The 12,721-nt window shown below is 37.8% G+C and overlaps 1 protein-coding gene across 16 annotated transcripts in view; it reads left to right on the top strand.

The window, feature by feature from the left end:
• Positions 1 to 12,721, top strand: part of LOC131149194 (rRNA (cytosine-C(5))-methyltransferase NOP2C) — a 169,378-nt gene that overhangs the window by 58,117 nt on the left and 98,540 nt on the right. For all 16 annotated transcript variants that reach the window (XR_009135167.1, XR_009135166.1, XR_009135165.1 and 13 more), the window contains one exon: positions 12,417 to 12,538. Coding sequence is in view for 10 of the 16 variants with exons in the window: in XM_058099426.1 (XP_057955409.1) it covers positions 12,417 to 12,538 (122 nt within the window). In the remaining 6 variants the exon portion in view is untranslated. The remainder of the gene's footprint in view (positions 1 to 12,416; positions 12,539 to 12,721) is intronic.

Here is a 12,721-nt window from a genome sequence, read left to right as displayed (position 1 = left end):
AGATTAAGAAGATGATGAGGGACTTCTTGTGGTTGGTCGCATTTGATAGAATTAATACCAATAACTTGTTACAAGCCAGGAGAGCTTTGGAGGTTCTCTTTTCTAAAAATCTGTGTTCTTTGTTTTAATTGTTCAGAATCTACATCACTTCTGTTTTGTGCATTGTGATTATGCTTGGAGGATATGGAATAAGTTATTTGGTTATCTAGGCGTATTTTGGGTGAGTTGAGAAGTCGCATTTGTTGGTTTGGGAAAAGATACGTTATTTGGCTTCTCTTTGGTGTGTGGGGCCGGGGAATTTTAAAAGGGGGGGGGGGTGTGAACTTTTCCAATATTCAGCGCGATTATGTGTTGGATTGTTAGTTTGCGTTGGTTGTTTTGGTCGTTTTAGTTTTTTCGTTTTTCCTTTATTTTTTGTCTGGATTTGTCCAGACATTGTTAAGGAGATGTCTTACTTTCTTCTGGTTGTACATTCTTAATCTATTAATGATATTCGTCTTTTGCTATAAAAAACTATGACAATTCAATGCATCACATTAAAGTAAATTCAGTTTAGGTTAAATAATCATTTATGATTTTTCCAACCACCACCGATTAAATTATGCTTTGCAATAAGGTTACTGTTGAATAATTGGGTGAAATGGAAGACCTACTCATAATGATAGGACTCTCCCTTTATTTATAATATATGTCAAAGTACATATAGTGACCATAATTGCCTTACTATTACTTGTTAACATAACACTCACACACTAACAATGCTAATGACTAAGATAACCATCAACATTCCCCCTTAAGCTAGAGCATATATATCATATGCTCTTAGCTTGTTACAAATGAATTTAACATGAGCACCCCCAAGGCTTTAGTAAATAAATCAGCAGCTGCAAATCAAACTTCACATAAGTGACGGTAATGAGCTTTTGCACAAGTTTCTCTCGAACAAAGTGGCAATCAATTTTAATGTGGCTTGTCTGCTCATGGAAGACCGGGTTGGAAGCAATATGAATGGCAGCTTGATCACATATCAACTCCATAGATTGAGAATGTTGGAAACCTAGTTCTTCCAACATGTTCTTCAGCCAAATAAGTTCACATGTAGTGTGAGCCGTTGCCCTATACTTTGACTCAGCACTTGACCTGGCCACCACAGTTTGTTTCTTACTCCAAGAAACCAAGTTTCTACCAACAAGGATACAATACCTGATTGTAGATCTTCTATCGAAAGGTGACCTGATCCAATCTGCATTAGTATATCTCTGAATATGAGTGTGCCTCAATCCTGATATAAGAGATCTCTCCCAGGTGCACCATTGAGATATCTCAAGATGTGAATTATTGCATCCCAATGACTTGTTCTTGGAGAATCAACATACTAACTCACAAAATTTGTTGTGAAAGATATATCCGACCGAGTGACTGTGAGATAATTCAACTTTCCCACAAGTCTCTGATATCATCTTGGGTTGGGCAACAAATCACCCATATCTGGCACTAGCTTACTATTAGGATCCATAGGTGTATCAACATGTTTGGATCCCAACAATCCAGTCTCATCTAAAAGATCAATAATATACTTCCTTTGTGACAAGATAGTTCCAGTACGAGATCTTGATACTTCTATATGAAGCAGTTAAATGTCCTAAATCCTTTGTCTAAAACTTAGTTTGCAAGAAATGCTTTAGGTTCTGAATACCTTGATTATCATCACTAGTAATCACAATATCATTGACGTACACAATAAGTAGAATCCTTCTGGATGGAGTATGACGATAAAATACAGAATGATTTACTGCACACCATTGAAGGCCAAACTCAAGTAATATAGCATTGAAGTGACCAAACCATCCCCTCGGAGACTGTTTTAACTCATATAGTGACTTCTTGAGCTGACACACTATGCCTGAGTCCCCCTGAGTAACAAACCCAGGTGGTTGCTCCATATAGACCTCCTCCTGAAGATCACCATGTAGGAAAGCATTCTTCACGTTTAACTAGTGTAGAGGCTAGTGATAGGTGGTGGCTAAGGAGATGAACAAATTTACTAAAGCAAGTTTGGCTACATGGGAGAATGTGTTTGAATAGTCTAGGCCATACACCTGAGTATATCCTTAAGCAACAAGGCAAGCCTTCAATTGAGCTAGGGAACCATTTGGATTAGCCTTCATAGTATAGACCCAATAACAACCAACCATAGATTTATCAGGAGGAAGATGTGCCAAGTCCCAAGTATCATTATCCTATAGAGCATGCATCTTTTCTATCATTGCATTCCTCCACCCAGAATGTGATAGGGCTTCAGAAATAGACTTGGGAAGAGCAATAGAAGATAGGGTACTAACAAAACAATAGTATAAGGGTTAACAAAACAGCAGTATAAGTGATGCGGAACCCACAGAATGAACATCCAGAGACCCCAAATCAGATTTATCAAAACCCTAAACTCAAAATAAGATATGACATGGTAGTGGATCCTTGACCTATTGCTTGACGTGAAGCACAAACCAAGAATATCAAATCAATGAATGAACACCACAAAGGTAGCACCTTTGATAAGTTCGGTGAAAGTTCAATGAAGAACTTGAAGAGAAATAAATCTCACTTGAGATTGTATTCAATCAAAAAATATCTTTCTAATACAACAGTGAGTTGGCTACTTATAGAAAATAAAAGAAACCCATGACATTAGTTCGGCCAGTGAAAATAGGCTATGACATCAATCTGGTCAATAAAATAGCTCCACATAACCTTAAGCTTGCCATGTCATTTAATGAAACATGTGCAAGTCACATGCCATGTGTCATGTCATTTAATGAAACATGTGTAAGTCACATGTCATGCTTAATCGACACAATTGACCCACTATTTAGTCCATAAAATTTCCCAAACAACCCTTATTGGCTTAGGGTTCCAGCTTCACACGTCTTTAGACAATTTACCATCTTAGGCTCTTCAAGAAAGTCCTTTTCTTTAGTGTCCATGGCCCTCATTGACTCTTGCTCAAGCAACTTGTCGATTAGTCCTTGCATAGCCTCCTTAACCTACTTGGCTCCAGCTCTTGTGATGGGTCTGCTTGGCATGTGCAAGTCATCCTGTGCAATCGGAGCTTGTGGGTTCATATCATTCCCCCTCTCCTAAAAAAGATTCATCCTCGAATCATCACCTACATCAAAAAGGGATAAATCAGAAACATTGAAAGTTGCATTGACCTTATACTCACTTGGTAGATCCAACTTGTATGCATTATCGTTGATCTTTTCTACCACTTGAAAAGGTCCATCACCCCTCGGTTGTAGCTTTGTTTTCCTTTTAGTAGGAAACCTTTCTTTTCTCATATGCACCCATACCCAATCTCCCGGTTCAAAAGTAACGAACTTGCGCCCCTTATTAGCGTGAGATGAATATTGTCGGTTCTTCTTTTCGATGTGCTGCCGTGCTTGTTCATGGATCCTCTTCACCAAGTCAGCCTTGTGTCGTCCGTCTAAGCTAGCTATCTCATTCATAGGTAGCGGCATCAAATCCAATGGAGTCAAAGGATTAAAACCACAAACAATTTCAAATAGAGAAAAATTAGTAGAAGCATGCCCAGTTCTATTATAAGCAAACTCAACAAGTGGTATGCATTCTTCCCATGATTTTATATTCCCTTGAATGACCGCAATAAGGTAGCTAAAGTCCGATTAACTACTTCGGTTTGCCCATCGGTTTGAGGATGACAAGTAGTAGAAAACAATAGCTTAGTTCCTAACTTTCCCCAAAAAACCTTCCAAAAGTAGCTAAGGAATTTAACATCCCTATCACTCACAATTGTCCTAGGAATGCCATGCAATCGCACAATGTCCCTAAAAAATAAATTGGCTATATTTGTGGCATCATCAGTTTTATGGCAAGGAATAAAATGTGCCATTTTAGAAAATCTATCAACCACCACAAATATAGAGTCGATACCCCCTTTGGACCTAGGCAAACCTAATATAAAATCCATTGAAATGTCTACCCAAGGTTCACTAGGTACAGACAAAGGAGTATAAAGGCCATGAGGTAAGATCTTAGACTTAGCTTGTTTATATGAAATGCATCTAGAACACACTCTCTCTACATCTCTACGCATATGTGGCCAAAAGAAGTGTTCATGCAGAATATCTAAAGTCTTTTGTACCCCAAAATGTCCCATCAAACCCCCGCTATGTGACTCTCGCACAAGCAATTCTCTTTGGGAGCAGTTAAGCACACAAATTCTATTCTCCCTAAACAAATATCCATCATTCCTATAGGATTTATGAAACACAACTTTATTACATGCCTCATACACATTAGCAAAATCAGAATCTTTAGCATATAAATCCTTTATGTACTCAAAACCCAATAGCTTAGTGCTAAGTGTAGTAATTAAGGCATACGTGCGAGAAAGCGCATCAGCCACGACATTCTTTTTCCCATGCTTGTACTGAATGACATATGGGAAGGTTTCGATGAACTCTACCCATTTGGCATGGCAACGATTTAGCTTACCTTGCCCCTTCAAATGCTTTAATGATTCATGATCAGAGTGGATCACGAATTCTTTAGGCCACAAGTAGTGTTGCCACGTCTCGAATGCCCTCACCAAGGCATACAGTTCTTTATCATATGTGGAGTAGTTCAATGCTGCCCCATTGAGCTTTTCACAAAATTATGCCATGGGACACTTATCCTGCATCAAAACAGCTCCAATACCAATCCCGGAAGCATCACATTCAATCTCAAAAGTTTTAGTGAAATCAGGTAAAAGCAACAATGGAGCAGAACATAACCTATCTTTAAGCATTTTAAAGGAATGTTCTTGTGCATTACCCCATTTAAACCCCACGTTCTTTTTTATCACTTCAATTAAAGGTGCAACAATGGTGTTAAAATCTCTCACAAACCGCATATAAAAACTAGCCAACCCATGAAAACTACGTACATCAGTCACAGATTTAGGTGTTGGCCAATCTTTTATTGCTTTCACCTTTTCCTCATCCACTTCTACGCCTTTAGCACTCACCATATAACCCAAGAAAATAACCTTTTCCATGCAAAAATTACATTTCTTTAGGTTAGCAAACAATTTTTCTTTTTTAAGAACATCCAGTACACCTTTCAAATGATCCAAGTGATCATCAAGATTCTTGCTGTACACTAGGATGTCGTCAAAGTAGACAACAACAAATCTGCCTATAAATGCACGCAACACATGATTCATCAAGCGCATAAAAGTACAAGGTGCATTGGTGAGAACAAATAGCATAACCATTCATTCATACAAACCGTACTTTGTCTTAAATGCAGTTTTCCATTCATCACCCGGTTTCATTCTTATTTGATGGTAGCCACTTTTTAAATCAATTTTTGAAAAAATGCAAGAGCCATGCAAATCATCTAACATGTCATCTAGTCTAGGGATAGGGTGACGATACTTTACAGTGATTTTATTGATGGCTCTACAGTCCATGCACATCCTCCATGATCCATCGTTCTTCGGTACTAATAGCACGGGTACCGCACACGGACTCATGCTCTCCCTCACATGCCCCTTGGCTAGCAGCTCCTCAACTTGTCTTTGAAGTTCCTTAGTCTCCTTGGGGATGCTCCTATAGGCTGGACGGTTAGGAATCGTAGCCCTGGAGATGAAGTCAATCTGATGCTCAATTCCTTTAATTGGTGGCAAACCATTGGGCACGTCCACAAGAAAGACATCCTTGTATTCCTGCAGCAAAGAAACAACAACACTAGGCAAGGAAGAGGTGAGTTCGTTAGTGCTCAAATATGCCTCCTTGTACATGAGTACAACTAGAGGTCTTTGTGCATAAAAAGCTTTCTTACACTTTTTTTCTTTTGCATACAAACTTAGTTTTTCCTCTCTCGCTGTTTTTCCCTCATTTTTACCACTCTTTTTTTTTTTTTTTTTTTTCTAATTTCAGCTTTTCTCTTGCCCTCATTTCCTCTCCTGTTTTTTTCCTCAATGCTCTCTGCCTTTCCTTTTGTTTTATTCTCAGTCTCTTTTTTGTTTTTCTCATCATTTGCTCTTTTTAATCACATTTGATCTTCATACACATACTTAGGAGTCAATGGTACAAGGGTCGCACTCCTCCCATCTTTTATGAAGGAATACCCATTGTTGAACCCATCATAAGTGACATGTCGATCATATTGCCATGGTCTGCCCAATAAGATGTGACTAGCATGCATATGGACCACATCACATAGAATCTCATTGGAATATTTTCCAATTTAAAATACAATCAACACCTACTTATTCACCCTAACCTCCCCACGCTCATTCAACCATTGAAGTTTGTAAGGCCTAGGATGTTTTATGCATTGCAACCCCAACTTCTCTACTAATGTGGTACTAGCTACGTTAGTGCAACTCCCTCAATCGATGATCATACTACACACCTTGTCATGGATGTAACATTGAGTATGAAATATATTCTCACGCTGCTCCTTATTTTCATCTTTCACCACGTGCATGTTTAAAGCTCTCCTAGTTACTAATGCTTCGCCATGGACAACATACTCAACATCACTAGAATCTTCTAGTGAAGGCATGGACTCATGATCACTCTCTTCATCATCGGTCTCAATAGTACCATCATCTCTCATAATCATTGCTCTTTTATTTGGGCATTGTGATGCAATATGGCCAGTACCCAAACACCTAAAACACTTGGTATTTCTGTACCTACTAGGTTGAGAAGAAGTTATACCTTTTTCATGGCTGCCCACTTTGTCTTTGCCTTTCTCCTTCTCTTCCTTGGATTTTGAAAAAACCCTTTCTTCTTTTGATTTCCCCCAATTCGGTTTCCATGTGGAATGGGAAGCCGAAGTTGTTGTAGCATGCTTGTTTTCACCCTTGTGTTTGAGTTGCCTCTCTACTTTCATTGCCTCTTACCAATCAGGATTTCTCTTTTAGTTCTTTAGTGAACTAATCCCAAACAAACCAATAGTTCAACCAAACGCAACAATTGAATCAATGAATTAGAAACAAGATATCAATGAAAATAACAATAGAACAACTAAATCAGGACACAAAACAACGAAGGAAAGACAAAAAGAAGTCATGAAAACAATAATGACACGAACGAAATAAGAAGAAATTCAATGGAACAAAATAACCAACTCGACCAAGGATATATTCAAACACAAATCAAAATAATAAGCTGTTGCCTCCTCTTTTTTTCTTCTTTTTTTGAATGCAAAATATTTCCTCTTCTTTTTTTTTTTTTTTTTTTGAATGCACAAAGTGGCTTTTTTTGTTTTTTGTTTTTTTAATGTGCTCTAATCGACCTTATTGTGTTTCTTGCTATTTCCAGCCACAAAAGATTCAGTCTTGATGATGGACGATATTAAAGAAGAGATGGAAAATTTTGAAAACAAGAAAACAAGATAGGTAGATCTGATGACAGAAGAATATGAAATAAGGATAAATGATTATAAGATCAAAGAATTTTCAAAAGCAAACAAGAAAAATAAGATAGATAAAACCTGATTTGAACCAAAGCTCTGATACCAAATGATGTGGAACCCCAAGAATGAACGTCCAGAGACCCCAAATCAGATTTATCAAAACCCCAAACCCAAAATAAGATTCGACATGGTAGTGGATCCTTGACCTATTGCTTGACGTGAAGCACAAACCCAGAATATCAAATCAATGGATGAACGCCACAAAGGTAGCACCTTTGATAAGTTTGGTGAAAGTTCAATGAAGAACTTGAAGAGAAATAAACCTCACTTGGAATTGTATTCAATCAAAAAATATCTTTCTAATACAATAGTGAGTTGGCTACTTATAGAAAATAAAAGAAACCCATGACATTAGTTCGGCCAATAAAAATAGGCTATGACATCAATCTGGTCAATAAAATAGCTCCACATAACCTTAAGCTTGCCATGTCATTTAATGAAACATGTGCAAGTCACATGCCATGTGTCATGTCATTTAATGAAACATGTGTAAGTCACATGTCATGCTTAATCGACACAATTGGCCCACTATTTAGTCCATAAAATTTCCCAAACAACCCTTATTGGCTTAAGGTTCCAGCTTCACACGTCTTTAGACAATTTACCATCTTAGGCTCTTCAAGAAAGTCCTTTTCTTTAGTGTCCATGGCCCTCATTGACTCTTGCTCAAGCAACTTGTCAATTAGTCCTTGCATAGCCTCCTTGACCTTCTTGGCTCCAGCTCTTGTGATGGGTCCGCTTGGCATGTGCAGATCATCATGTGCAATCGGAGCTCGTGGGTTCATATCAATAAGGATGACAAGAAATCATAAGAAACAAAATTAGAGGTTGGATGCTAGGTATCAGTGTATTGATCTTTTCGAATAGCTATAGGAGGATCAACCACTGGGGGAAGAGGATCATCTAATGAGGAAGTTGGAGGCATAGAAGTCGAAGCTGGAGGAGGCTCTCCTCCCTTGAGTCATTGTGTGTACACTTGTAGATTGGGACAGTCCAAGTGATGAGGACTCAAACTAGATGAAGATGCAAGAGTACTAGATGAAGTAAATAAGTTAGGATTAGGAAGGCTAGGATGAGGAAGAGACTCACCAAGGTCGATAGAACTCAAGGAATTAGAATAGTACGGTGTAGAATAAAAAAAAAATGACATCAGCAGAGACAAAGAATCGATGTAAAGTGGGACTATAACATCAATATCCTTTTTGAGTATAGAAATAACCCAGAAAAGTGCATTTGATAGCACGAAGATCCAATTTATCCCTTCCTGGATTTAATTGATGAACGAAGGACATACAACCAAATATATGAGGAGGAAGAAAGAACAAAGGAGCCTTAGGGAAGATAATTGAATATGAGATTTTACCACCAAGGACAGAAGATGACATTTTATTGATGAGAGAGCAAGTAGTGAGCACATCACTCCAAAAAACTTTGGGGACATTCATTTGATACAAAAGAGTTCGAGTGACTTCAAGAACATGTTTCTTTTTTCCTGTCTGCAACTCAATTTTTGTTGTGGAGTGTGGGCACATGATGACTAATGGATCATGCCAGAGTTCTTCATATAGGTAATGAATTGAATATTGAAGTACTCTTCAGCATTATCACTACGAAGTATTCGGACTAGCATATCAAACTAAGTTTTTATTTGAGAATAGAAGACACAATAGATATTAAACAACTTAGAACGATCTTTCATCAAATACAACCAAGTTTTTCTGGAATAGTCTTTGACAAAAGTGACAAAATATCGAAACCCCAACTTTGATGTGACACGACTAGGACCCCAAACATCGGAATGCACCAACATAAAAGGGCTAATAACTCTTTTATTGGCTTGGGAGGCAAAGCGAACACGATGGTGCTTTCCTAATTGAAGACTCACAATCGAGGGTAGACATTGAATTCAAAGAAGCTACTAGCTATTTTAACTTGTCCAATGATGGATGACCAAGATGACAATGGATTTGATGTGGTTTGACCGCAACACTACAGGAAATAGGAGAAGAGAGCGACTGAAAGTAGAAAAGTCCCTCAGCCTTATTTCCTGTGCCAATCGTCTTCCTCGTCTTCAGATCCTGAATAGGAACAAAATTAGGAAAGAAGGTTACAGAGCAATTTAGTGAGTTTGTAATTTTACTAACAGACATGAGATTAAAGGGAGATTAAGGAATGTAGAGAACAAAAGAAAGAGAGATGGAGGGAGTAGGATTTACTGTTCTTTTTCCCTTAGTAGCAATAGTGGACCCATCAGCAATGGTAACTCAAGGTAGATTTGTAGAATACTGGAGAGTAGAAAAGAAGTTGGCGACACCTGTCATATGGTCAGTAGCAGTAGAGTCGATAACCTGGGACTAGTGGGAGAGATACTGGATGACATACAAATGGTATGGTTACTTTTCTGAGCAAAATATGCAATGTGATGAGATGCTTGTTGGGATGCCTGATACTGCAGGAACTTTAAATACTCTTCTTCTGAAACAGCTATAGTATGCTGTTCACTGAAAAAAGTAACTGATGAGGGAGACACCCTTTTGGGATTTGGGAACTCCTTCCTAACACAAATACAACCTTGATAGAGCAGCAAATCAAAAGCACACAGCAGGCACCATATTTTTCAAACTCACCAACACAAATACAACCTTGATAGAGCAGCAAATAAAAAACACACAGCAGGCACCATGTTTTTCAAATTTACCAACTCAATCCCAACGTAAACAAACTTCGACAACTGATGCAAACCACAAGCCCACACGTACCAATCAAAAAACACAGTAAATATAATTTCAATCTCAATAAACTCAATACACATTGACAAACAACTTTGAGGGCATGTGGGGTAACTGCTGGAGATGAGATTTCAGTAGGGGGCAGATCTGCATCGTCTGTGGGTGACTACGGTGTTGTTTTTGCAAAATATATTGTAGATTTTATGTTCCTGAGCTAGCAGTGTCGCCCATTAATTTTCCTGCAACTTCTCGGGTTTCTGGCAGCTGCTGGCCATTTTTTTAGGGCTATAGTGTTGCTGGAAATTCTTTTTACGATGGTAGACATGCTGCAGGTTTAGAGTTTTGGGCTTCTGTTTTAATGGTGGTGTGAAAATTAGGGTTTAGGTCTCAGAATCTTGCTCTGATACCATGTTAATAATTGGGTGAAATGGAAGACCTACTTATAATGATAGGTCTGTACCTTTATTTATAATATATGTCAAAGTGCATACAGTGACCATTATGTTACTAACTCTTGTTAACATAACACACACTCTAACAATGCTAATGACTAAGATAACCATCAACAGTTACTTTTTGTTCCCACAACGGAGTAGGATGGGAATAAAATAGAAATTAATGGGGTTATAACAACTCATAAGAATGTCACGACTCACTATGCAAATGTGTATTGATATGTCATCCAAAAACTTATGGCAACGTTGCATCATCACATCATTCCTAGATTACATACTTCTGGGTTCTTATCCACATTATTAATCTCTTTATTTTTAAATATTGAATTCTGATCCTTCTGACTTGTTTCTTGTTGATGCCGTCCAAAACCTTATGGCAAAGTCACATACTTAACTCATTAGTACATTTCATGCTTTTGGGTTCTTAATCATATTATCAATTTCTCTCTGTTTTTTTTTAATAATTATTTTTGGGTAGGATCGGATTTTGATCCTCTCACGCCTTAAAAAGTGATTCTGTAGGGTATTGTTAGGTTATTTTAGGTTGAGGAATCTTAGAATTGTTCTAAGCCAAGCTTAGAGAAGGATAATAGAGGATGTCATATTGTGGAGGAAAAGAAATGGGTGATGTTTCAGAAAATGATGGGGAATATGACAGTCATTTTCCCTGTGATGGTAGTTTATTGTTGGATGAGTTTTGAAAAATTTGCGTGTGTTTCTGATTCTTCTGAACTGCTCGGGGATATTTATTATGTGACTTCTTCAGGTTTGGAGGACATGTCTATTTTTTTAAGTGCATTTGGGGTGAAGATTTGGCAGTGAGTAGTCAATGCGGTGTTGGGATTTTAGCATCCCTCTGGAGGAGGTTACTGCAAAGGATGTTGAAGCTGAAAATATATTGGATATAGGATTGTGGCTGGCTGAACCCGGAGGGAATGAAGTTCACTTGATGGTGCTAAAAATGAAGAAAGGACACTGAATAACAAATCCGTAGAGATCTGTCAACTATGATGGGAGGGGTTTGTTAGATTATCACTTCATCTGAAAGCTTAAGCTGTTAGGTTGTGGGTGAACGATAAATATCAAGCTTTAACAGTCCCCAGCACGTGCAGCCGGACTGCATGTGGAGAGATAAAGACATGATAGAACACCTATTACAGGGAATACAATAATTTTTTAAGCACCACACAATAAATGCGGGCAATAAGGCTAGACCCCATGACCTCCTGGCAATCAGCTCTGATTCCATGCCAGATTACCACTTTACCTAATAGCTTAAGCTGTTAGGTTGTGGGCCAACAATATATATCAAGCTTTAACAGGGTTTAATGGGGTTTTCTTATTTAGGGCTTCTTAGGTTTTAAATTTGCAGAGCTCTGTCAACTACAATGGGAAGGCCTTTTCTTTTTTTTGTTTTTTTTCCTTCTTGCTTTGAGGATTGCTTGTCCTCTCCTAGGTTGTAATTTCTGTCCTCTTTCTTAACATATTTCTTTTCCTATATAAAAAAAAACATCTCACATGGTTCATATAATATTGATAGGTACCATACATCTTGATTTTTATCTTCTTTCTGTTGTGTTTGAATCTATAAATGTGGTGCAATATGAGTTAAATATGAAATGTTGATTTTTTTTTTTTAAGTATGCTGCATGTGGGCATTTGGTTAGGTTTTCTACAAGAGAGTTTCTTTGCTTGTGTAACATTTTATTTTTTATGTTCCCCATGCTCCTTTGTGTCTTAGATCCTCAACAGGGAGAACGAATATTGGACATGTGTGCAGCTCCCGGTGGGAAAACAACTGCAATTGCTATTCTTATGAAGGATGAAGGAGAGGTTGTTGCAGTCGATAGATCTCACAATAAGGTGCAACTCTAAACTTGAAATGTGAAGGCAATGTGTTTTATTTTTTATTTTTAATTAATTAATTAATTAATTAATTATTTTAAAATAAGAAAAGAAGGTATATGTTAGAGAGAGAAAGAGAAGTTACAACCTAAGGTGACAAGAAGTCCACCTGAAAAAATAAAAAACGGAAACAAAACAAAA

This window comes from Malania oleifera, chromosome 2, assembly GCF_029873635.1.
Source record: "Malania oleifera isolate guangnan ecotype guangnan chromosome 2, ASM2987363v1, whole genome shotgun sequence".
Classification (NCBI taxonomy): Eukaryota; Viridiplantae; Streptophyta; class Magnoliopsida; order Santalales; family Ximeniaceae; genus Malania; species Malania oleifera.
Note: the sequence above shows the minus strand (reverse complement) of the source record. Positions and strands in the feature narration are given on the sequence as shown.